This window comes from Astyanax mexicanus, chromosome 1 (genome assembly GCF_023375975.1).
Source record: "Astyanax mexicanus isolate ESR-SI-001 chromosome 1, AstMex3_surface, whole genome shotgun sequence".
In the NCBI taxonomy this organism is placed as follows: Eukaryota; Metazoa; Chordata; class Actinopteri; order Characiformes; family Acestrorhamphidae; genus Astyanax; species Astyanax mexicanus.
Genome location: NC_064408.1, coordinates 116,560,795 through 116,587,891, shown reverse-complemented (window position 1 = coordinate 116,587,891; position 27,097 = coordinate 116,560,795). Strand labels below are relative to the sequence as shown.

The window sequence follows — 27,097 nt, the reverse complement described above, 5'->3', positions numbered from 1 at the left end:
ACTGATGATCAGTGATGGTTTGGAAAGACATGCTGATCATCTGCTGGTGTTGATCCACTGTGTTTTATTATCAAGTCTAAAGTCCAGGAAATCTGATAATGCAGTCATTGAAGAATTTAGGTCTTAATTGTTCTGTGTATTTAATTAATTTTGCAGGATGTTCTGGTGCTGTTGTTGAAACATCAATATTGCCTGTGAAAACTGAAGAGATTTGATAAGTTATTGTACAAAAACAGGCATTGTATAAATTGAGATTTCTAATATCATTGTACTTTTTTGACTCCAAATCCAAATTCTACCAAAACCTGATAACCTTCAAGCAAAACTCCCAAGGTTCATATTTAATCTGTAGAATTCAATAAGGCCTTCAGTTTGCGAGGACAGATCCAGACTTTGTGCTGTTAATAAAAAACGTTTCTGTTCTCTTTCCTTTTCAGATCATGCGGGAAATCCAGGAACACAAAATTAAGATTTACGAGTTCCCAGAGACTGATGACGAGGAGGACAACAAGCTTGTGAAAAAGATCAAAGTACGTTTAGTGTTTTTTTTATTCCTTTAAACATAGATTTATTTTATTATTATTTTTAAGGATTGAACTACGTATTGTCACTGTCACATGAAACCCTGTATCTTATTTTTTGTTTAGTTTTTTATTTTTGACATAATGTGAATGATGGCAGTTGTTCTTTACATTGCGTGAAGAATCATAATGAGTGCACTAAGAGAAACATATTTGGAAATTTGGAGATACAACGTTTTTTTGTGCATGACATCGACAGTGTAATCCAGTAGTAGATAATGTAGCCATGCAGACACTAATTTGCCGGCTCAAATAGCGATTACCATGTTTACAGCATATGGAGTTTGACTGCACTGCTAGTGTGAAAAGCTTTCAGCTCTGTGTAGCAGCTAGATTAAATGCATTCACCTGTCTCTCTCTCTCTCTCTCTCTCTCTCTCTCTGTGTGAAGGATCGGCTGCCTCTGGCTGTAGTTGGCAGTAACACCATAATCGAGGTGAACGGGAAGAAGGCTAGAGGGAGGCAGTACCCGTGGGGGGTGGCAGAAGGTGCGCCACCCAGAACCGCTCACAATAACACCTGCCTTTCCTTAAACATAGATTCTACACACACACATTCACACACTCAGCCTGAACTCAGATATACTGTTATGTAAATAAGCAGCTAAAAGAATTCTCAGTGTAGTTATCTAATTAGACAGTAACAGTCTGTCAGGACTGGGTAATGATTGTATGTGTATTATTTTTATTATGCTTTATTTCACATGTATTTTAAGTAAAAGTGACGAAATACTTTGCAAAATTTGTATTTATTTATTTGTTTTTCCACAGTTGAGAACGGAGACCACTGTGATTTCACCATTCTACGGAACATGCTCATCAGGTACACAATATAGTCTCAATATAATATCAGACATTTTTAAAACTTTGGGTAATAATCCGATCCGATCAATAACAACAATATTCTGTGATTAAGTGCACTGTTTCTTCTCAAGGCACAAGTTTTTATCGTGGATAATTAAATGTAAATAAAAGAATGAATGTAAGAAATGTAAAGTAAGTGTTAATTAAAACACTAGTAAATGCTTGTATGTTTGAGGGGAGATAAAGCCCTGAACGTTGGCCACTGGAATAAACAATGCCTGATAAATTAGATAGAGAAAACTTTTTATACTTTATTATAAACATCTCAGCTTGGTTGTAAGGATTTCTGAATTTGAACTTAATCCGCTGAGTATAAAAGGGGGCGTTTCATTGGAACGTGCAGCGCAGATGTATTGACGAATGTTACCTTTATTCTGATTACTGACATTGACTGTGCTCACAATGCTCAGAGGAGCTAGTTTTCATCGCAGCTCTGTGGGCCAGAACGAGCTAATTAAGTTAAGTAAAGCTAAGCTAAGCTAAATAAAAAAAGACATTCTTTTAAAGTCAAATGAGTTCTGGATGTTAATCTACACATTTTTCTATTTGGGTGTGTAAAGTGCTTCTGTTTATTTACAGTAAGCTTAGATTCCTGAATTTCCCCAGCACTAGAACTGGAGCATAGCACTCAGAGTGTTTCATTATCACATGATGGGTGACATACCAGAGTTCAAAAGAGGACAAATTGTTGGGGCACGTCTTGCTGGAGCATCTGTGACCAAGACATCAAGTTTTTGTGATGTATTAAGAGCCACAGTATCCAGGGTAATGTCAGCATACCACCAAGAAGGACCAACCACATCCAACAGGATTAACTGTGGACGCTGTAAGAGGAAGCTGTCTGAAAGGGATGAAAAAAAGACTTTCTTTTAAAGTCAAATGAGTGTTGGATGTTAATCTACACATTTTTTTTATTTTATTTGAGTGAGTAAAGTGCTTCTGTTTATTTACAGTAAGCTTAGATTCCTGAATTTCCCCAGCACTAGAACTGGAGCATAGCACTGTTTCAGTAAGCCAGGGCAATATTAGCTTTATTAGCGGTTTGTCCCACGTAGCTTGTTTTAACACTGTAAACGTGCAGACTACAGTCCAATATACTCGCATCTGAACGGCAAAAGAGCTAGCGCTTAGCGGCTAATGCTAATACTGCTCTAGTCTCTGTGCTGGAGAACTAAACTGAAACTCCTGTATAACTCTGTACTTTAGCGAAGTGGTTTTACTGTTTCTTAATACCTGACTGGTTAAATTCATACATAAGGCTCACCGGATTATAATGTGCATTGACGGTTTTTGGGAAAATTAAAGGATTTTAAGTGCGAATTATAGTTCAAAAAATACTTTAGTGTGTGATTAGGCTTAATCCCTGTCCTGTAAACCCACCCTTAATAAAATAATAAAATCTCAATGTAAGAATAAGTAAGTTATTCCTCTATTACCCCTCTCAACACACCTGCAGTTTAAAGGAGTGTATAAGTTAGATGTTGAGTGTTTGCCTGTGGCAGTAATGGTGTGGAAAGCTTGGTCAGATAAGATTTACCTGTGGATCATTCCTTTAGTTCACATGATAATTTTTTTCTCGCTTTTCTCTCAGGACCCACATGCAGGACCTGAAGGACGTAACAAACAACGTCCACTACGAGAACTACAGGAGCCGGAAACTAGCCGCCGTCACCTGCAACGGGATGGACAACAACAAGACCAAAGGCCAGCTCACCAAGTGCGTGCTCCACTGTCTACTTACTATAGAGAAATTATTGAAATGGAATACAAGTTTAGAATTACAATGGAAATGTCCAGCAATTGCCTAACAAATTTAAATACAACTGTACAACAGAATGGTTATTAATGCCACAAAGGACTTTAAAATTTTAAAATATATAAATAATATACACATACAGGGGTTGGACAATGAAACTGAAACACCTGTCATTTTAGTGTGGGAAGTTTTTCACGGCTAAATTTGAGCAGCCTGGTGTTCAATCTTCATTAATTGCACATTGCACCAGTAAAAGCAGAGTGTGAAGGTTCAATTAGCAGGGTAAGAGCACAGTTTTGCTCAAAATATTGCAATGCACACAAAATTATGGGTGACATACCAGAGTCCAAAAGAGAACAAATTGTTGGTGCACGTCTTGCTGGCACATCTGTGACAAAGACAGCAAGTCTTTGTGATGCATCAAGAGCCACAGTATCCAGGGTAATGTCAGCATACCACCAAGAAGGACCAACCGCATCCAACAGGATTAACTGTGGACGCTGTAAGAGGAAGCTGTCTGAAAGGGATGTTCGGGTGCTTACCCGGATTGTATCCAAAAAACATAAAACCACGGCTGATCAAATCACGGCAGAATTCAATGTGCTTCACCACAATAAATTATTGTGCTCTAAAACCAGGTGTTTCAGTTTCATTGTCCAATCCCTCTATCTTTGAAAACATTTTGTCCTTTGAGATTTAGATCTGTAAAATTGACTGTGGGGGAAAAGGCAGGTAGGCATTCTCTTCTGCAATGATGTTAACCAATCAGAGGCGATATATTTGAATGTATGAATGATAACCTTTAAATAGAATGAGGCCTTGTTCTTCTTTTCTTTTCTAAAACCCAGCAGATTGGACTCGAGATTGTTCTGTTTTAAAGTATTGATTTTTTAAAATGTTTTCTACACAGTCCTGGATCATGTTGTTTCCTCAGGCAGTTAGAACTTTCTCTCCCTCAGACTGGTGCTGCAGCGTTTCCTGTCATTTGGCTCTCTAACCATGTTTATTTGCAAAGCCAATCACGTTTGGAAGTGGTTAACCTGTTCATGCACTAGTACTGCGCATGTGCATGCACTCACACTCACTCTCACACACACGGTGCTGCGATCCTGCAGCAGCCAATGAGCTTCACCACTTAAATTCACCACTAACTGAAGGCTTTCTCCACGCCCACCTGCGACAGGAAACCACACACCAGCTGAACACTCCAGTTTTAGGTTGACTCGTCTTAGTTTTGTTGAGCTTATTTGAGGTTATTTTGCTCATGCGTAGTAGTGAACACTCAGCATGCAAAGTAAGTGTGTGTGTGTGTTTCTGTTTTGTAGAGTTGACTCAGTGGAAGGCATGTAAGTGGTTGTTTTTTTTTAAATCTATTTATACGTTCTTCCCAAAGCCCTGCATATTACAAGAATTGCCTCCTCTACCAGTGACAGTGTCCCTGGTGTCTGTGGTGGATGTTTTTCACTCCCTGTTTTCTGCAAGCTTGAGAAATGGTCTGTGCAGTGATGGATAGGTTAAACGCAAAAGCTTGTGGTGGTGGTGCTTCTGTAGAGTATTAGTAGAGCTGGATGATGATAGATGAATAGTGAAGTGATCCAGACTATGAAGGAACACATAAGGAATCATGTAGCAACTTAAAAGTGTTAAACAAACCAAAAAAATACTCTGTGAAGAAGCATTTAGGTGCTCTTATCTGGCTGGTAACTCCTGATGAGTGCCAGTTTCATCATTATAACGTCTGCAATGATCTTTTACTGCATTTCAGGATACTACAATTTTTCAGATTGACTAATCATGTATTTTTTCTTTACTTAGTTAAGTAGTTCTTTCTTCTCATAATCTGGATTAGAACATTACTCAAATATTCACTATTCACTGTACACCTGTAACTCTACCTCTTCACTACTTTACAACTAATGCTTTCACATTAAAAGACAAGAAATTCAAATAATTAACTCTTGATGAGTTCAGCACAGCTGTTAACTGAAAGCCTGAATTCCAGGTGACTCTACCTCATAAAGCTGACTGAGAAAATCCAGCCAAGATAAACTTATTCTGGTTTGTTTAACACTTTTGAACTGTTTACTAAATAATTCCATATGTTTTTCTTCCTAGTTTGAATGGATTTAGTATTAATCTGCAATGCAGAATTTTTTTTTTTATTATGAAAAAACACTGAATTTAAGGTATGTCCAAACTTTTAAATTGGTTATGTGAATATAGAAAAAAAATCTGATAACCAGTAATAGTAGCTAAAAATAATCAGATCAAATGACGACATGTTTTTGTTCAATTTTGTATTAAAAATAAGTGTAAAACTCTGTAAAGCTGTTAAAATGATAATGCAAAAAAAAGGATAAAACTATACAAAATGTATGCCACATTTAATGTGTCATTTCCCTAGTGTGATTAAACTAGAACAAAGGTGTCATAATATATATAGTCTTTTTTCTTAATCATAAATCTGTTTAAAAAAGAGAACTATTTACATAAACTAGTAATACGAATACTGACCGCTATTACTCAATTTGTCCACAATGTATCTTTACAATGTATTGCATTACATATCCATACCCACAGTATTTTATCACTGTTGTAGGTTTTAGCTTAAGCCTATACTAGTGCATCTCAAAAAAATTTAATATCATTAAGAAAATTACTTTATTTCAGTAATTCAATTCAGAATGTGAAACTCATATGTTATATAGAGTGATCAATTCAGTGTCTCTTATACAATTAAAGTATTATATAAGACCAATTGGTACTTTTGGCAGTGTGGTCAGTGTGCCAAATCCTGCTGGAAAATGAAATCCGTATCTCTATAAAAGTTGTCAGCAGAGGGAAGCATGAAGTGCTGTAAGATTTTCTGGGAAAACACTGCACTGACTTTGGACTGATTGGTGATTGGTTGATAGTTCTCTTAATAGCCAATCATGAGAGCCAGTCATATTTAAGAGGTAATCTCAGCACTAAATTAGATTTTTAGCCAATTTTAGCATTTCCAAGGTTGCCTGGAAAGCTATCAGCAATTGGCCAAACTTGCAATCAATATTAACCTCATAAAAACACAGATTGGTCCATTTCTATAATAATCCATAACCCACATTGCTTAACTTTAAATATTGTGTAATGTTAACACAAGGTAGACACCAGACATTTTTGTCTGTGTATAATATTTCTTTAGCAATCATTTATTTACTTTATTGGAAACTATTTCAACCATTTCAGTATTAAAAATAATACTTCAGTTCATTCCTTTTGTGATTAATGCATTTTTGTAATATTTATTGCAGTAATTTCTCTTTATATTGCACAGCTCTTTAGAGTTCTCTATGGTTCTCTATATATTTATTTATGGAAGATCTTCTATATAAGGTCTTGTCTGTAGATCACTGCTGCTATAGGATGAAATTTATTCCCTGGCTTCGCTCAGCTGCTTTCTGCTCAGCCTGCTAACTCCAGTCTGCACTCCAGCTTCAGCTTTAGCTCCAGATCCAGCTTTTGCTCTCTACATGGAGTCCTCTCTCTCTGTAGCCTCTGGTCCTCAGGCTTTCAGGTCTGCAGCCCCCCCTGGAAGAGCTGAAGCAAGGAATGATGTTTTTTCTTCCCGTCGTCTTTCTCCTCCTCCTCTTCCTCTCCTCAGTAGGACTCAGTTCACTGCTGATCATAAGGCACTGACGTCAGGGTGTTGAGAGTGTTAGGGTTTTTATACCTAAAAAGTCCAGATCAGAGTGTGAACCAATGTTCATGTGTTACACTGTATATTGTATATTTAATCTGGTTAGTTTCGGTTTCACATCAAAGTTTAGCTACTGATCACATCTGGTCATCATCATCACCACCACTGTGGCAGGATCTCCCTATACTTCACAATGATTGTTAATTGCTGTGTAGAATTGCCTGTCAGTTTGGCAGATTGTCTTTTTTTTTTTTTTTTTAGGTGTTGTGCCGAATTCTGCCTTCCTGTTAGAATTTGACTCCTCTACACATGCATACATACAAGGGCATCTCAAAAAATTAGAATATCATTGAAAAGTTACTTTATTTCAGTAACAAAATGTGAAACTCATATATTATATAGATGTATTACACACAAATTGATCTATTTTAAGCGTTTATTTATTTTATTGTTGATGATATGTGATGATTATGGCTTACAGCCAATGAAAACCCAAGTCACACATTAAACAATAGAAGAAGAAAAAGAACCTGTGTTGTGCCAAAAATCCGTCTCCCTTTAGTGTGCTAGATGCGTCAAACATCATTATGGGTGCAACATATTACACTGGTGATTCTGTATCTACTGTAACTGTAGATTAACTGTTATTAATAAACAGATTTTGAGGGGATTCTGTTACACTCATTCTACTGTGCGACACAAACGCATGTAGCAAGGGGGAATCGGATTCTGGAAGTGTGTCAGATTTCAGCACAACACTGGTTCTCTTCTTCTGTTGTTTAATGTGTGATGTAGGCAGGCTATAATTGTTTCAAAATTCAAAACCTTCTGAAGGGTCCTTTCACACCTACCTTGGTCTGAACCTAATAAGCAAATGTAAAAGCTACTGCAAACCAATTTTAAAGGACCAAAATTTGGTCTCACCAAAATAATTGCTTTGTATCTGTATCAGCTGAATCATAATCTAGATTGTTTGCAGTGTGAAAACACATTTTCTTGATGGTTTGAACCATTTATACGTAGCTGAGAGAATCTTATCACCAGTCATTTAGCAATAAAAGAAGAAGAATGTATTGTGAAGGTGTTGTGTTGAAATCTGACCCTCCATCTTCCCATGCCACAGTATGGATACATAATATGTATGAGTAAAGAGAATCCAAGGGGAATCTCTTGAGGTGTACTCACACTAGGCAATCTGCATGGTTACCTCTCAAAGCACGGCTCGTTTGACTAGTGTGAGCACTCCGAACCGTGCCCTGGCCCGCTGTAAACTTGCGTTATGCAAGCATGCGTTATGTCGCTGTGTATGTTACCGTGACTGAGATAACTGTGCCTTTTGGGGCATATTTCTAATGCGTTAAAGCAGATTCTCTCCGCTTGTATCATGAAGATGGTTCGTACGCACACCTGAGAGAGGGTGCTTCTCTTGGTAGGGGGGCTAAATTCGACACAACACTCGCAAGCCTACCGAGCAGCGAGTAATGACGTTAGTGTCTAGCCGGGGGAGTGTGGAGGGGGCAGAACCGTGCCCCAGTACGATTCAAGCAAATCCGTGCTTAGTGTGAGTACATTCTTACAATGAAGAGGAATCACATTCTGGCAGGGATGTGAAATCCAGCACAACACATGAAAAGGCAACTCACTGAATTTTTACAACATTGTAGAAACCAATGAATGTTGACTTTGGGAGATTCTTAGATGTGTAGTAGGTGATGATGACAGTATGTAGTAAAGTTCTTTATTTTGTTCACTAAACTTTAGTGTGAAACCAAAACTAACTGTAATAAATGTGCACAATTTAACACACCCATTATCCTTGATTCAGACTCTGGTCCAGACTTTCTGCAAACAGATTGGACCATACTTTAGTTGATCCAATCAGAGATCATCTTATTGGGTCAGACCAGATTTTGGTCTGTTGGTTCAGACTGTGGTTTACTGCAACCAGTTCATCTTCTTTCCAGAACTGGGCTTAACAAGGTAGGTGTGACAAAGTGCTCATCATGATCAGCAGTAGTAGTTGATTTCTGCTCTCCTGCAGGTGTTGGTTTCTCCTCCTCCTCAGACCCCCTCTACCTCCCCCATCCCCCATATATATATATATATATATGTGTTTAGTTACTGTGTTGTTTATCTGTGTGTGTGAATGCCTCCTGCAGGAGTCCTCTGGCTCAGATGGAGGAGGAGAGGCGAGAGCACGTGGCTAAGATGAAGAAGATGGAGATGGAGATGGAGCAGGTCTTCGAGATGAAAGTTAAAGAGAAGATCCAGAAGCTGAGAGACTCTGAGGCTGAGGTACTGATAGCAGGCTCATTTATAACACATCTCTGAATCCTATAATAGACTATTTCCATCCTACTGATCTTTCTACTCCTTCATTATTTAAGGCAGGAATAGAGCTGGGCGATATATTGATGTTTTATTGTATTGTCATACATTTTCTGATCATGTCAACAATAAGCTTTAATAAGCATATCAAGGATATCATTAGTATACTTAAGGAAAACTGACCTAACTGTACATTTCATTACAGAGAGTGTAAAAAAATACAGGCTAATTGAATCATGTGAAGCAAAAATTAAATAACCACAGTAATACCAGTATATCTCTAAAATGATCTCTAACAATATAATTGAAAAGTTACTTTTTTTGAGTAATTCAGTTTAAAATGTGAATCTCGTGAGCTCACGAAAAAAAATTAAGAGACCACTTCAGTTTCTCTGATTTTGCTATTTATAGGTTTATGTTTGAGTAAATGAACATTGTTGTTTTATTCTATAAACTACAGACAACATTTCTCCCAAAGTCCAAATAAAAATTGTCACTTTTTTTTTTTTTGCAGAAAATGAGAAATGTCTGAAATAACAAAAAAGATGCAGCGCTTTCAGACCTCAAATAATGCAAAGAAAACAAGTTCATATTCATAAAATTTTAAGAGTTCAGAAATCAATATTTGGTGGAATAACCCTGGTTTTTAATCACAGTGTTCATGCATCTTGGCATGTTCTCCTCCACCAGTCTTACACACTGCTTTTGGATAACTTTATGCCTTTACTCCTGCTGCAAAAATTCAAGCAGTTCAGTTTGGTTTGATGTCTTGTGATCATCCATCTTCCTCTTGATTATATTCCAGAGGTTTTCAATTTTGCTAAAATCAAAGAAGCTCATAATTTTTAGGTGGTCTCTTAATTTTTCCCAGAGCTAAGAAGTAATTTTATTACATTTGTATCTCAATATCTCAAAACCTATTTTGTTATCTAATCATTAACATTCTTAACAAATAAGTAAGTACACCCCTTCATATGGGGCAATACTTAAAATATGACACTTTGATACAATGTACTGTATTTTTCGGACTATAAGGCGCAGTTAAAATTCTTTAATCTTCCTAAAAATTGACAGTGCTCCTTATAGTCCATTGAGCCTTATGTATGAATTCTACCAGTCAGGTATTAAGGAGCAGTAAAGAGTTATAAGGGTGAGTTTCAGTGAAGTTTCTCCAGCACTAAGGCTTGGTGCAGCAGCATTAGCATTAGCCGCTAACCACAGCAGTAGCTCTTTAGCCGTTCAGAGGTGAGTATATCGGACTGTATTCTGCGTGTTTACTGTGTTAAAACAAGCTACATGGGATGAACCGCTAGCTGATAGCGCCCTGGCTTACCAGAACACTCAGGGTTCCTCAATGTAGCGCTATGGGGCAGCATTTACTAGCGCTAGCTGTTAATTGCATTGCAGCCCTAATTAACAGATGTATGATGTATGAATCACTGAATTTCTAAGTAGAGTTCAGAACTCTACTACTTCTGTTCTGTTGTAGAATGTCTGTTCTACACATATTTGACTTCGACTTCATTTAATATCAGTGCCACAAACTTGAGCTCTGAATGAACTCCTCACTCCTCTCTGCTCTCGGTTTCTCTCTGCAGCTGCAGCGACGTCACGAGCAGATGAAGAAGAACCTGGAGGCTCAGCACAAGGAGCTGGAGGAGAGGAGACGCCAATTCGAGGACGAGAGAGCCAACTGGGAGACTCAGCAGCGCCTCCTGGAGCAGCAGAAACTCGACGCATCCAGGTCTGCATCCTCACAGCGCATACTCACAGCTTCTGCACTTATTTAGTCAATAAAAAATATTTTTAGTTTATTAACATAAAGCAAACTACCATCATTTAAAACAGTTTATATTATTAGTTAATTCTCTTAACACCTATAGACATTTAAATGTTAACGTATGTAATAAATAATAATAATGTAATATTATAACTTTCACAAAATATTACTTTTAATCTAGACATCAAAGTATTTTTTGAGTTATTTCATGGTTTTCTTGTTCATCTTATTGTTTAATGTTTAACTCTATTCATTATTATTGATTTATACTGCATTTCCAGTTACATAAATAAAACCTGTCCAATTGCAAAGAGCAAACATGTTAAAATAATGAAAAATATTTGTATACATCCACATTAATACTACTAAATAACATTTTTTTATATAAATATTAAAGTTTATATGAGTAAAAAAAAAATCAACTTTCTATTATTGAACTTACTGAAAGAGTTTTATATTACTGAAAAGTAGTTTACATTACAGAGAGTCAGATCTATATGACTATATATATATATATATATATATATATATATATATATATATATATATATATATATATATATATATATATTTATTTATTTATTCTTTATAGCAATCATTTTTTTCTTCATACGGTTTTGGGGGGAGGGGGTTCAGAGTTGGAGAGACCAGGGAGTGAGATGAAGTAGAGAAGGTGCAAAGGGGGGAAAAAAGAGGAACGAATAGAAAAATAGAAAGAAAATAAGTAGTATATACATACAATATATATATATATATATATACATGCACTTATACTTGTGCATCTCGTACAATTAGAAAACCATTGAATAGTTATTTTATTCCAGTAATTCAGTTCAAAATAAACTTATATAACTCATATTATATAGATGTGTTACACACTGAGTGATCTATTTCAAGTGTTTGTTTCTTTTAGTGTTAATGATTATGCTTACAGCCAATGAAAACCCAAAAATCAGTATCTCAGAAATAATGCAGATTTCATTTTCCAGCCAAAAATACCAATTAGTCTTATATAATATTCTAATTTTATGAGATACTGATTTTTGGGTTTTCAATTCATAATCATCAACAATAAAGTATAAAGTAATAAAGCAGATAATATATGTATATATATTAGGGGTATATTAGGGGTGTCACAATTTCGATATTTCTAAATTATGTCATGGTCTCGAGCCTCGAAGTCAAAAAGATAATCGACGATCCCGCCCTCTAAGCTACGCAAGCGCGTGCGCTACGCAAATGGCGCAGCACACTGTAGCCGACGCCGCAGACATTGTGACTGCTCAAAGAGCAGCCCTTTCTCCAGAGATTGTGGACATTCTCATCTTCTTAAAGAAAAACTTGAAAATATAAAAATAACAGTTGTTTTGTCTAGCCTCAAATATGTTAATAGTTTTGGTACCTTAAGGAGCATCTTTCTCTCAGATAAAGTTAATAATATACCTTTATTAAAGAGAAAAACTTGTCATTCTCAGAGACCGAAAAAGTCTTAAAGTCTTATTTTTCATGTTTAACTGTTATAGTAGGATAGAGTTCAGTTTGTTAAGGCTCTAATTGTTCTATTATTTTGTACATGACTGTTCCTGTATTTTTTATTTTGTTATGTTGCACATTGCTGTTTTAATAGTGCACACTGCTGCTACCAAAAAAAGCCACTAGATGGCATTACATATATATTGTAATTAAATTATTTAAATTTGACCATTAGTGCCTAATGTGGTGTATTACAGATCACTTGCGTCACTTTGCATCACTTATATCAAGCCCACCTTTTGAAATAAGATATTGTAAATCTGATGAATCAAACCAATGACTGACCATAGACTAATCTAAAACTGGCATAGGCCTCTCTGCTGTAAAAAAAAGAAAAAAGAAAATCAAGAATCGAATCGTGACCCTAAAATCGGAAAAATAAAATCGAATCGAGGATTTAGAGAATCGTGACACCCCTAAGAGAAATCAGGTTCATGTTACAAGTAATCTATCTATTTAGGTTTGTACAAATTTAATTATGTTACTGAAAAACAATTATTTTACTGAAAGAGAAAAAGATATTTACTACAAACATATTTGCATTAATAAAAAATCAGTTTGTTACTAAAAATCTGATTTATTTTGCTTGAAGTGATATTTATGTTACTGAAAAACAGATTTATATATTCTTGAAGCCCATATTGTATGAAGTTCCTGACTGAAAGTCTGATCATGCTGTGTGTTTCTCTGCAGGACTTTGGAGAAGAATAAGAAGAAAGGGAAGATATTTTAAAACCTGTGCAGGATGACCATTTCCATTGCCACTTTTACCCCAGACCAGTTTATCTGTGTAGCCTCCGGCCGGTGCTGCACGCTGCGCTCGGTGTCGTCTGCTGCCGCTGCTGGAGGCCAACAGCTGGGTGTGGACTAAAGTCCGCCTTACCGTCGGCAAGCCAAACCCAAACCCTTAAAAATCCCTGTACATAGAATCCCACCTCTATCTATCCTTAACCATTTAACAGCAGGTGTCCACATTTATATACGCCACTGTCCAACAGGTTCTTCAGTAGTTACTGACGCTGTTTCCTCCAAATTCTGAGACGATCTGATCTAAAGACTGTACCTCTTTATTTTACGTATCATTCATAAACCTCATTCCAGCAAAGCGGCAAAAAAACAGGCGATAACAGCAGATTAATAATCCCAATAAATCTTACATGGGAGTGATGAGCGAATTTTCTTTTTTTTTTTTTTTTTGGTATGTGTTTATTGAAAGTGTTTCTAAACTATATGCTGTTTTGACCTGTCTAGTCACTTTCCTTGGACCACCTCATATAAGTTCATTAATATTTCAGTTAGTTTATTTTTTATATATATATATATATCTATATATGTATCCCGAGCCAGCTGAAATAATATTTTTTCTATGTTGTAGAAACTCGGCAGAGCAGTTTTGTAAAGGAATGAATTGACCGGTTCAGATGTGTTCCTCAGACATGTGCTGTGATTCTGAAAGGTTGTAAACCCTTTTCATGCATAACCTCACTTGTTATTGTAAACTGCGGTAAAAGCTCGAGTTCACAGCACGTTTACCCCCCTTTGGTTATGTACTCCTCTGTATTTTTGATATTTTATTTTTCATTTGTTATTGTACAGTCACTTAATAAACGTGTGATATGGATTGAGGTAATGATGTGTTATTTTATTCAGTGTGATCAGAGTATATAGATATAGAGTATATAGAACTACACTCTGTAGTTTTAATTTAATGTTTTATTTTTTTATACAATAACATGTCAAAACACACATTAATATAGCTGAAAAAGGTTAATATAACTACAGGGGTTGGACAATGAAACTGAAACACCTGGTTTTAAAGCACAATAATTTATTGTGGTGACGGACAGTTCTGGTGGAAACAGGAGAGTTGAGGTGCACATTGAATTCTGCCGTGATTTGATCAGCCGTGGTTTTATGTTTTTTGAATACAATCCGGGTTAGCACCCGAACATCCCTTTCAGACAGCTTCCTCTTACAGCGTCCACAGTTAATCCTGTTGGATGTGGTTGGTCCTTCTTGGTGGTATGCTGACATTACTCTGGATACCGTGGCTCTTGATACATCACAAAGACTTGCTCTCTTGGTCACAGATGCGTCAGCAAGACGTCCACCAACAATTTGTCCTCTTTTGAACTCTGGTTTATCACCCATAATTTTGTGTGCATTGCAATATTTAGAGCAGAACTGTGCTCTTACCCTGCTAATTGAACCTTCACACTCTGCTCTTACTGGTGCAATAATGTGCAATTAATGAAGATTGGACACCAGGCTGCTCCAATTTAGCCATGAAAAACCTAAACACACTAAAATGACAGCTGTTTCAGTTTCATTGTCCAACCCCTGTAAAATAAGGGTTTGTACGGTCATGAAAAACCTGGGAAAGTCATGGAATTAAAAAAGAATAGTAATTTCCAGGCCTAGATACGTTCTGGAATAATAAAAAAACACCCAGAAAGTTTTTTCTGTTTATCGATGGAGAAAATCTATTTTGAGTTGACAAGTACCTCAGCTTAGAGTTAATTCAGTAATTTCGCCCTTCACAATGGAGATCTCAGGATCTGATACACATTTTATTATTTAAAAAAATGGTGTCATTCATTTTAGGCCTACTATTATCTTGATGATTTTGATTATAGTTTTAGTTGATTTTTGGTTTTATTGTTCATATCTGCACTGTTTCAAAAGGTTTTTAAAAGGTTAAAAAGTGTATGAACCCTGTAAAATGCGTATTTATATTCTGTAAATCAATGTTATATTGCCAAAAAACAGATAATATTACTTCTCAAAAGTTCATGGGATAGAGAGTGATTTTGTCAACTTTTCTTAAAAAACATGTAATTTATAATAAAAAAAAGGATAAAATGTTTATTAAAAAACATTTATACTATGGAAACAAGTTAATATTTATATTACTGAAATGCAGATTTATATTATGGAAATCAGATTCAAATAGCTAAAAACCAGTTAGTATAGCTAAAATGCATATTTATATTCTGTAGATTAATTTTGGGATATGAACTAGTTTTTTGTCCAGTTTTCTCAGCACATATTTTCAGTGTTTATTAATTAATAATTACCTTATTATACCAGAATTATATTACTAAAAACAGATTTATATAGTTTTAACAGATTTGTACAGTTTTTTTCTTTATTTCTATTTATTTATATCTTATTATAGCTGATTTTATTATTGAAACCCAGGTACTATTTACTGAAAGCAGATAAATACTATGTAAATTATATTCATATTACAGAAAAACATATTACTGAAAAATATATATATTACTTACCTGGTAACATTAAAGTCCTCTACTAAAAAAAGTAATGGAATGGAAACTGGTATGGTGTCCAATTTTCTCAGCACATACTTGAATCAATACACCTTATTATTACTAAAAATCAATTAATATTACTAAAGAAACATATTTATATTATTGAAATCTGATCTATATTGCTGAAAACAGTTAATATTAATTTTAAAAGGTATAAATTATGGAAATGCATTTATATTACTAATAAAAACAGATTTAAATCACGGGAATCAGATTTATATTACTAAAAAAAACATTTACTCCCTGGAAAAAAATTTAATTATGAAAATGCTGATCTACAGGTGCATCTCCAAAAATTTTATATCATTGAAAAGTTACTTTATTTCAGTAATTTAGTTCAAAATGTGAAACTTATATATAATTTAGATGTATTAAACACAGAGTGATCTATTTTAAGCGTTTATTTCTTTTATTGTTGATTTATTATGACTTACAGCCAATGAAAACTCAAAAATCAGTGTCTCAGAAAATCAGAAAAAGACCAATTGTTACTTTTGGCAGTGTGCCAAGTCCTGCTGGAAAATGAAAGTCGCCTCTCCATAAAAGTTGTCAGCAGAGGGAATCATGAAGTGCTGCACTTGAGAAAGCCCTTGTTCTCAACTTTCCTCAACCTCCAAATTCTTCCCAATAAAACAACTAACTATTTCTGCGAGATTTTGGAATAATGATGAGCTCAGACAGTTCCAAATGTTTTATTTCCCACTTTTATTATCAGTTTTAACACTTTCATAAGCAGAAAGACTGCGGCTCTAGTATAGCAGTTAAACGTGCCAACATGAAACAGAATGTGGGAGTGGAATTCATGCTGTCCTGCTCGCAGTTCTGTCAGAAAGAGCCTGAAAGAAAATGAATATTTACAACGAGTTTGTTTAAGAGGGGTTATGACAGATTTTTAACAACTACACCAATTTTTTTTAACATCAAATACAAAAGCAGGAAGATCGACAGTGAAGAGATCAGGCAGATTCACCCACCCTCCACACTCCGCTTCCCCATCAGACCAACAAACGCCTGGAACTTCTGCCCTGAAACACAGAATAAAGTTAAACCACTGATGATTTATTAACAGCACATTAAATATGAAGATTACACACAGGGACCAACTCCCTGTTAAGTCATGGAATAGGAAAGTAATATTGTGTCCAATTTTCTCAGCACATACTTCAATCAATATTCCTTATTATAGCTGATTTATATTACTAAAAACCAATAAATATTACTAAAAAACAGATTTATGTTATTAAAATCCAATCGATATTGCAAAAAAAAAAACAGTCAATATTACTAAAAAATAAGGTTTATATTAGGAAAATCAGATTTGTATTACTAAAAAACATTTATATTATGGGAATCAGATTTATATTACTAAAAAACAATTATGTTATGGGAGTCAGATTTATATTATAAATTATTGGAATTAATATTACTAAAAAAATGATTTTTTAAAATAAAATCCAATCGATATTGCTAAAAAAAACAGTCAATATTACTAAAAAATAAGGTTTATATTAGGGAAATCAGATTTATATTACTAAAAAACATTTATATTATGGGAATCAGATGTATATTACTAAAAAACAATTATGTTATGGCAGTCAGATTTATATTATATATTATCAGAATTATATTACTCAAAAACAGATTTAAATTACGGAAATCAGACAGAAGGTGCTGAATCTTCTGAACTGTGAATCAGATCCAGATGTAAATACCTCAAAATGTTGATCTTTTGTCTCATATTAATCTTTTAATGTCAAATCCAACTGTTTTTAGTCTTCAACACAAATAAACAGGATCAGCCACACTGTTCTAATACTTTTGAAGGGGACTGTATGTGAGAGGTACTGCATATAGCTCTGTAAAAAAAAAGAGACCACTTAAAAAAATGATGAGTTTATTTGATTTTACCAAATTGAAAACCTGTGGAATATAATTAAGAGGAAGATGGATGATCACAAGCCATCAAACAAAACTGAACTGCTTAATTTTTTTGCACCAGGAGTAAAGGCATAAAGTTATCCAAAAGCAGTGTGTAAGACTGGTGGAGGAAAACATGCCAAGATGTACTTACGTTTCCGTGTTATCTGTGACTTTGCTGCGGGAAAAAACAGAAAACATCATATAAATCTCCATTATATTTTGAATTGCTGTAATTATACACTCACTGACACAAAACTAATGCAGCAAGTTGTTGGAATGGAATTACACTTAATATGCGTTAAAGTAATGATATGTGCATCCAGTAGACATTCCTGGAAAGTGATATTTTTCTGATTATGAAACAAACTTAAATATCAGACAAATATAAGTTTTTGCCCCTAAAACTAATAACTTGTTGTGGACTTGTTTGTGTGCTTTGGGTCATTGTCCTGCTGCAGAACCCAAGTACACCTGAGCTTGAGGTCATTATCAGATGACCAGATATTCTCCTTCAGGATTGTCTTCCATCTATTACAGCAAGTTATTCAGACCAGCAAAGCAGCTCCAGACCATCACACTACCACTACCATGTTTAACATTCAGTATGATGATCTTTTTCTGATATTATGTGTTAGTTTTACGCCAGATGTAACGGGACACACACCTTCCAAAAAGTTCCACTTTTATCACGTAAGTTCAAAGAATATTTACCCAAAGTTTTGGAGATCATCAAGATGTTTCTTGGTAAATGTGAGACGGGTGGTTGTGTTGTGTTTGATGTTATTTGGTAAATGTGAGACGGGTGGTTGTGTTGTGTTTGATGTTAGTTGGTAAATGTGAGACGGGTGGTTGTGTTGTGGTTGATGTTAGTTGGTAAATGTGAGACGGGTGGTTGTGTTGTGTTTGATGTTAGTTGGTAAATGTGAGACGGGTGGTTGTGTTGTGTTTGATGTTAGTTGGTAAATGTGAGACGGGTGGTTGTGTTGTGTTTGATGTTAGTTGGTAAATGTGAGACGGGTGGTTGTGTTGTGTTTGATGTTAGTTGGTAAATGTGAGACGGGTGGTTGTGTTGTGTTTGATGTTAGTTGGTAAATGTGAGACGGGTGGTTGTGTTGTGTTTGATGTTAGTTGGTAAATGTGAGACGGGTGGTTGTGTTGTGTTTGATGTTAGTTGGTAAATGTGAGACGGGTGGTTGTGTTGTGTTTGATGTTAGTTGGTAAATGTGAGACGGGTGGTTGTGTTGTGTTTGATGTTAGTTGGTAAATGTGAGACGGGTGGTTGTGTTGTGTTTGATGTTAGTTGGTAATTGTGAGACGGGTGGTTGTGTTGTGTTTGATGTTAGTTGGTAAATGTGAGACGGGTGGTTGTGTTGTGTTTGATGTTAGTTGGTAAATGTGAGACGGGTGGTTGTGTTGTGTTTGATGTTAGTTGGTAAATGTGAGACGGGTGGTTGTGTTGTGTTTGATGTTAGTTGGTAATTGTGAGACGGGTGGTTGTGTTGTGTTTGATGTTAGTTGGTAAATGTGAGACGGGTGGTTGTGTTGTGTTTGATGTTAGTTGGTAAATGTGAGACGGGTGGTTGTGTTGTGTTTGATGTTAGTTGGTAAATGTGAGACGGGTGGTTGTGTTGTGTTTGATGTTAGTTGGTAAATGTGAGACGGGTGGTTGTGTTGTGTTTGATGTTAGTTGGTAAATGTGAGACGGGTGGTTGTGTTTGATGTTAGTTGGTAATTGTGAGACGGGTGGTTGTGTTGTGTTTGATGTTAGTTGGTAAATGTGAGACGGGTGGTTGTGTTGTGTTTGATGTTAGTTGGTAAATGTGAGACGGGTGGTTGTGTTGTGTTTGATGTTAGTTGGTAAATGTGAGACGGGTGGTTGTGTTGTGTTTGATGTTAGTTGGTAATTGTGAGACGGGTGGTTGTGTTGTGTTTGATGTTAGTTGGTAAATGTGAGACGGGTGGTTGTGTTGTGTTTGATGTTAGTTGGTAAATGTGAGACGGGTGGTTGTGTTGTGTTTGATGTTAGTTGGTAAATGTGAGACGGGTGGTTGTGTTGTGTTTGATGTTAGTTGGTAAATGTGAGACGGGTGGTTGTGTTGTGTTTGATGTTAGTTGGTAAATGTGAGACGGGTGGTTGTGATGTGTTTGATGTTAGTTGGTAAATGTGAGACAGGTGGTTGTGTTGTTTTTGGTCAGCAGTGTTTTTTATCTTGGAATTCTCCCATGGAGACCATTTTCACCCAGTCTCTTTCTTATTATTGAATCATTAAATGATGTTATGTAATAACAAAAGTTTGGGAGAAGGACCACGCCCGAACTCTATGTTCTAACTCCACCCCGTATCAATCAACCGTCCTATAAATACCTCCCCTAACTAACTATCTCTCGTGACGAAAGTTCGCATCAGTCAAATCTGCCGCACCCGCCTGCTAGCATTAGCTTGTTCTCCGTCATGGACCTTTAACTCACCGCCTCCGACGAGGACCTCTTCCCTCCTAGCCAGCCTGTCTCCACTCCTGCTCCACCTCGCCGGGCTCGTCGTCATGGACGCACATGAGCCGCACCGGCGTCGCGGCCTGATGACGTCACCCGCTCAACTCGCCGCCGCTGCAGCTCTCGCGCCCCTGGCGAGTTGAGCGGGTGACGTCATCAGGCCACGACGCCGGTGCGGCTCATGTGCGCTGTTCAGAGGTTCAGTGAAAAGTTCCGCTTTTGGAGCAGAACGGGGGAAAGGGACGCCGCGGTCCTTCAAAAACCCGCTGCAGCTTAACAACAGTCCAATCGGACATGCGAGGAGGACTCCTTTGCTAAGGCGCTCTGCTGGATTTGCTTAACACGGGCCCCAATTCGTGCTCCACCTCCTGGGTAACTTCGTCACCGGTCCTCCTTCCTCGCCCCTCTCGATGGGTCTTGAAGCCATGACCAGCGCTTTCACTCGCCTCTGTGCCCCGCCGTCGGAGAACTCCGTTGGTCCCTCCACATCTCTCGAGTTTCTTGGGATCTTTCTGGACTCCGCCTCCTTTCAAGTCTCCCCGCCCGTACCTAGCACCGTCTTTCCCCCCTCGGCCACTTTATTCACAACCCAAAATCGAACCCAGGGTCGTTCTTTCATTTCCCGCCTCCTCCGCTTGGCTTTTTCGTCCGAGCCCTCCACCATTCGTTATGCTCAACTGATACTGCACGTCAGAGCTCCATTTCTGGCTGTGCCTCCTCTGCAATCGAACAGGTTTTTCTTCTACGCCAACGCAGCTTCCAGCTCTTTTGATATTAAGCTATTCACAGATGCCGCTCCTTCCTCTGGTCGCTTCTGCTTTGCCGGAGAACTTCATCTGTTCCGCCGCGCGATTCTTCTGCGCTCTCTGGACTTATATGCGGTCCTCGTCGCTGCCCTCCTTTGGGGACATGAATGGTCAAAATCTATTCTACTCCACACTGATCAATCTCGCCGCAGTCCACATCAATAAAAGTTGCTCCAAATCGCTAGAAATCTTGCCTTTTATCCGTCGTCTCACTTGGCACTCCATTAAGCATCAGTTCACCACTAAAGCTGTTCACACCTCAGGTCCATTCAATTCTATCGCTGATAGAATTTAATTCTATTCTTTTTCATTTTCAGTTACAGAAATTCAGATCCTTGGCTCCGCATGCAAATGCAACCCAACCTCGGTACCTTCATTTTCACAAACTACACTTCAACTAACCCCCGTGTAAACGAACTGATCTTCCAAGCTCAACAAACCATCCTTTCAGCCGTCCTTCTACTTAGATTCCTCAGATGCTCAGAATTTACTTCCCTTAAAATCTCCCACAACTCCTTTTCAGCCCCTAATTTCAGATCTCATCATCCTTGACTCAGATACCCTTACCTTCAAGAATGAAGCAAACGGACCAATTTGGCAAAAACCACGATCCTCTATCTATTCAAACTTGACTCACCCCTCAGCCCGTACGAACCACTCGTCCACCACTTAATCTCCGCCTCTTTCAACAAGCATCACCTTTAGATCCTCTGTTCACAACGGAATCTAGTAGTATAATCTCAAAGCACTGGTTCCAACACATCTCCGTCGCATCCTTTCTCCCAGTAGTTACTCACCAGACCAATTCTCCGCCCACTCAGTTTACATCGTGCAGCATCCAACGCCTCCAGACAAGGAATCTCCGAGCACACGATCAAGCTCCGCGGCCGGTGGTCTTCCCAAGCTTATAACCTATACATCCGTTCCCAACCAGACGGTTTGAGACAGGCTCATTCCAAACTAGCTTCCACACAAGCTCCAATTTTGGGGATATAACTGCACGCTTATTCAAGCACGCAGTTCAGAACTCCAGCCCAAATTTCCCTGAGTTCCCTCCCCTTTTTCCTTCTTCTTTCTCTACTTCTTTAGGCGTGGTCCGCACTTAGCAAACACTCATTTACCTTAACCGAGGCCTTAAGTGAGAGCTGCAGTTCTTTAAATGTTGTTCTGGGTTCTTTGGGGATCTCCTGGATGAGTAGTTCATGCCCTTTTGGAGTAATTTCGGTTGGTCGGCCGGTCACTCCTGGGAAGGTTCATCAGTGTTCCATGTTTTTTCTCCATTAGTGAATAATTGTGAATCACTGTGGTTCTCTGGAGTCCCAAAGCTTTAGAAATGATTTTGTTTTCTCAACTGTTTTTGAATTTCTTCAGATAGGAGTATAATAATGTGCTGCTTTTTGAGATCTTTTATCTGCTTCATGTTGTCAGACAGGTTCTATTTAATTGATTCTTAATTCTACAGGTCTGCAAGTAATCAGGTCTGGTTGTGGTTAGTAGTGAAATTGAACTCAGCTTTACAAAACGTGTGATTAATCACAGGACAAACACTTTTTCACACAGGGCTACATTGGTTTGGACAGTTTTTTTCCCTTTAATGAATGAAATCATCATTTAAAAAGTGCTTTTTTATATTTACTCAGGTTATATTTGTCTGATATTAAAGTTTGTTTGATAATCTGAAAAATGTAAGTAGGTTAAGTTTTGCAGTCATCTGGGGAATCTGCTTACCGGTGGATCTTCTGCCCATTAGACCAAAGAACTGCTGCTGGTCTGGTCTCCTCTCCATCCTCTTCAACATCGTCTGCAATAGATCAGGTTCAAACCACTTCATCTTAAAAGCAGAGAGAAAAAACACATGGTTATAGACGCCCAAAAATGTTTTTTTTTTCTTACAGTACTGAGGGCTTTGGTGTGAAATAAGAAAAGCAATAAATATAAAATAAATATAAAAAAAACTGAATTAACAGCATAGGTCTTCTATAATAATAATATTTAAAAAACACTAATTTAATTACATATACAATACAAATAGATTAATTAAACAGGTTTTAATGCCACAGAAAAGTGAGTTTTGATTCCAGAAGGGACTATTTTAGTCAAAGATGTGTCTAGGTTTGAAGAAGTTTTTTTAAAAGTTTAAATAGGCATAAATATAAACTGACATGCCACAGGTCATGGGACAGGAACTAATACCATTGCCATGTCCAGTGGAAGCTGCTCGACTCATCTTCACCCAATTGTTAAATCTAACCGTTCTTGCTGCAAACCATATAAAATATATTATACTTCAGATTAATGGAAAGAATATACTGTATCTTCCTTTTCTGAAAATCAGTAAAACAGGACACTCAAATGTTTGGCTACCCCTTAAATTCAGTGTTTTTCATTATTGTATACTTTTCTCCTTTTTAGATTAATACTAAAGTCATCAAACATTTGTTTATTAATGTTGATATACATATCTCAGCCAACCACTGACATTTTTACTGTATAAATTGCAGTTATGTCTCTTTTGCTGACATAACTACTAAGCTAATTTTAATGACAAAAGGTAAAAAAAAAAAGTTATATTTTCAGAAAGGCATTTAGTTAAAAATTGTGATACAAAATAGCCAGTTGTTATATAGCCATTTTTTGACCATTAAAACATTGTAGTATAATGTGAATACTTAATATTAATATAATTCCCTTTAAAGTAAATAATTAAGTAGTCTCTTTTTGTCTTCTTATTTATGTAAAAACAATAATAATAATAATAATAATAATAATAATAATAATAATAATAATAATAATAATAATAATAATAATAATAATAATAATAAGCCTCGGGTTCAAACCATCTTAAGCCTAATAAATTTGCCAGATTTAGTTCAGCATAATTCAAGTGTAATCCTTTTTTTATCATAAGATATTTAAAAAATGTATTTAGTCAAAGCCAAGTAGTGGAAACTGGATGCATGTGTCTATAAAAGGGAATAAAAAATAAAAAGGGGAAAAAACGTATTATAATGGTTAAAATGTCCAAAAAAGCCATAGTTTCTCACAGTTATATAGCATATAAATATTTATTTCATTTTTTAATTTTTTTTCTCTTCTCTTTTTTAAAAAAACTGTTTCCTTGTTGTGCGTCTTTGTTACATTCAAACTTTTTTCCCTACTCTTCATTCTGTGATATATATATATATATATATATATATATATATATATATATATATATATATATATATATATACCTGAAATAAACTCTTTTTACATTGATTTCCATTGAAAGCTAAGAAGGATAAGAAGGGTTTTTTTCTCTCCAAGTTGCTGTTTTAGAAATACGTGTTTTTAGTTGGAAAGCGATGATATACCATAAATTATATAATATTTTTATATAACAGTACATTTGTAAGAAATCTAATTTTCGATTCCTGATTCTGTTTTAAAAGTAAAGAACAAAGGCTGTTACCTCAGCTGCGTCTCTGCCGTTGGTCCAATTGTCCTCCTCAGGGTCGTAGCCGTGGCTAAAGGTGTGTGTGAGGCTGGAGAGCAGCATTATCATCAGCAGCAGAGTCTCCATGGCTCCTGACAGACTGATAAAGACTGACAGCCTGCAGGAGATCTCGCTTTTGTCCAACATTCCCACACCACAGACCCTCCAGAGCTCTGATTCCCCAGACCACCAGCACCACCAGGACCCTCATTGTTCACATTAACACTGTTCAACACACTGACCCCTGACCCTTACACACTGCGATCCGGAGCCGGATTACATGAGTCACTCTCTCCTCTCAGAATAATTGTGAATAATTATCATAAGAAAGATCATTTTCCGTCTCAGAGCGCTCCTCCGAGCTCAGTCAGCTACTTAACTCTCCAGAGTCAAACAAAAGTAGATCTTTATGTACCATATGCTGAAATATGGATTAAATCTCATAACTAACTCTCACTACTCCTCCTCCCTCCTCTATTTCTCTTTATCTCTCACTCACATACAAAGGCATCAAAACTGCCATGAGAAATTATATTAATGTAAAACAATTCATTAATAAAACTACACTATTACAGTTTTTCTCAGTTGGTTTGGTACATTTTTCAGATCAGAATTGAAATTCTCAAAACAGTTCATTCAATCTCCACATCTCCGTGTCACTTGTGCACATCACAATTGCATTTCTCATTGTGTTTCTCATATTGCAAATGCGTTTGTCATTCATGCAAATGGTCTTGTACATTTTTCAGCTGTTTTTTGCATTATCCATTGCTTATGTCGTGCTCATCAAAATGTGATGTGCTGATTATATGTTGAATTGTCTTACCCTACGATACATTTAGGCTTTAGGTCATTGCCTCGATCATTACATGCAAAAGTGCTGAACAGGTATAATCTCTCAGGCATAATTTATACATTTCTATAAAACTTTGTTGATAAAGTTGGTAAAATCCTGGTCTTATAATGGCTGAAGCTGGTCGCCGCGTGCAGCTGAATATTGGAAGAACAACTGTGTCTATGATCGTTCAAAAGCATCGCAAGGTTAGATATTCAGTGTAACGTGAATGAAAACATGCGGCCCAACAGAGAGGAGCGTCAGAATGCATAATAAAGAAAGCACTATAATTCTTTAAGTTGTTGCCTCAGGTTGTTTTGAATGTTTACAGTAAGTTTCTAATTTTGTATTTTTTTTATTTGTGTATATGTATAGTCGGTCTTTCCTAAATTTCTGTACATTTTTCTGTCAACAAATTGCAGTGCAAACAATACAGTAAAAGAATATTACTCAGAATTTTTGATTACAGTGCAATTTCTTGCTGTCAGTCTCCCACATACAGTCATAATAAACTATGTTTTGTGTAAGTTTGTATTTTGTGTGTAACACATACAGTTTTAATTGATTAGATTTGAATCAAAAGCTTGTTTTCATCAGAATATACTTACACTGTACATTGTTGCACTGTTGACAACATGAGTATTTCGTCTGCTTTGTTCAGAGGCAATGACACAAAAACTAGGCATTCTGATGGCACTGACAAGTTGATTGACATAAATATTTGCTTTTGAAGCGAAAACAAAGAATTCTGAGTGAGGTACGTACTTTTGCAGGTATTTCATAGAGTTTTGCTGTTTGCTGTTTGACTAAACAGCAAGCCTAGGAAGACCAAGCTAGTTTACCAGCATGACCAAAATGACCAAATGTAATATACACTATATCAGTCAAAATATGGTTAACCAGCTAAGTTATACCAGTCTAGGCCATGGCTGGTGTAAGGTACTATGGCAATAGATGTAGCATAGATTTATATGCTCCAGGAAGTCCTTTTCTATTGGCAGTGCTTCTATCAGCAGCACTCTAAAGTGCTGCTACTATGATTGGGAGATCATCCAGAAATCCAGAATCCAGGTCTTGCAGCTTGCCTCCAATGGTATCACATTATTGTGAAAAGTCGGGGACACCTTCTTAAATTTAAGTCACAATAACCGTCAATCACGAGATGAATAGGTAGGATAGTTGAGCAGGTTGCAAAATGAATTCCTTAAAAAAGCATGAATTCCAGCTGTTGCTGAAAATATCTGGTTACTGTCGATGTTAAAATGGAAAGAACCAACAACAAATTACATAAACACTGCTCAAAATGTTTTACTATTTTTGCTCGATCGTTGACTTATTGTGACTTAAATTTAAGATGGCGGCGCTCAGAGATTTACCTACGCTATGGGATGTAAACAGTGTTTTTTAATAAACTTCTTGTGCAGTTTTAAAGTTCCTAATGCCTTGTTTTTAATGTCAGGGCTCTCAGGATTCTACCAGTGAAATGTTATGCTACTTTGAATAACGGCCTGAATAACGGTGTAAAAAGTAATTTATCTGACTGCAGGGGCAAAATATGCCCTGTCATATTCATTCGAAAAGCCTGTTTGGGCAAAATGCACAAAAAAATGGATCTTAAAAAGCTGCCGGAGAGCAGAGGTGGGCTATTCAACAAAGGTTAGTACTTTTTATCATGTTTTAATACATCCAAATTATATTTTACACCAGAGTTTTCCTC

At 36.5% G+C, this 27,097-nt stretch overlaps 2 protein-coding genes across 2 annotated transcripts in view; one reads left to right on the top strand and one right to left on the bottom strand.

Annotated features, from left to right (window-relative positions):
* Positions 1-14,140, top strand: part of septin7b (septin 7b) — a 36,181-nt gene extending 22,041 nt beyond the window's left edge. The window contains exons 6-13 of the mRNA XM_022679887.2: positions 438-530; positions 972-1,068; positions 1,351-1,402; positions 3,035-3,160; positions 4,525-4,545; positions 9,038-9,173; positions 10,805-10,950; positions 13,213-14,140. Coding sequence (XP_022535608.2) covers positions 438-530; positions 972-1,068; positions 1,351-1,402; positions 3,035-3,160; positions 4,525-4,545; positions 9,038-9,173; positions 10,805-10,950; positions 13,213-13,252 — 711 coding nt within the window. The 3' untranslated portion in view covers positions 13,253-14,140. The remainder of the gene's footprint in view (positions 1-437; positions 531-971; positions 1,069-1,350; positions 1,403-3,034; positions 3,161-4,524; positions 4,546-9,037; positions 9,174-10,804; positions 10,951-13,212) is intronic.
* A 2,290-nt stretch (positions 14,141-16,430) lies between these two features.
* Positions 16,431-24,632, bottom strand: LOC111194736 (protachykinin). Its single transcript, XM_049467803.1, has 4 exons — positions 24,522-24,632; positions 22,799-22,901; positions 17,923-17,946; positions 16,431-16,876 (listed from the first exon to the last, which is right to left on the bottom strand). The coding sequence occupies exons 1-4, from the start codon at positions 24,630-24,632 to the stop codon at positions 16,818-16,820; spliced, it is 297 nt and encodes a 98-aa protein (XP_049323760.1). The 3' UTR covers positions 16,431-16,817.
* Between the last annotated feature and the right edge of the window lie 2,465 nt (positions 24,633-27,097).

Coding starts and splice junctions, on each gene's coding strand:
- LOC111194736 (XM_049467803.1), bottom strand. CDS start 24,632: ATGGAGACTCTGCTGCTGATGATAATGCTGCTCTCCAGCCTCACACAC. Junction 22,902..24,521: donor ACGGCAGAGACGCAGCTGAG/GTAACAGCCTTT, acceptor TCTGCTTTTAAG/ATGAAGTGGTTTGAACCTGA. Junction 16,877..17,922: donor GTCACAGATAACACGGAAAC/GTAAGTACATCT, acceptor TCTGTGTTTCAG/GGCAGAAGTTCCAGGCGTTT.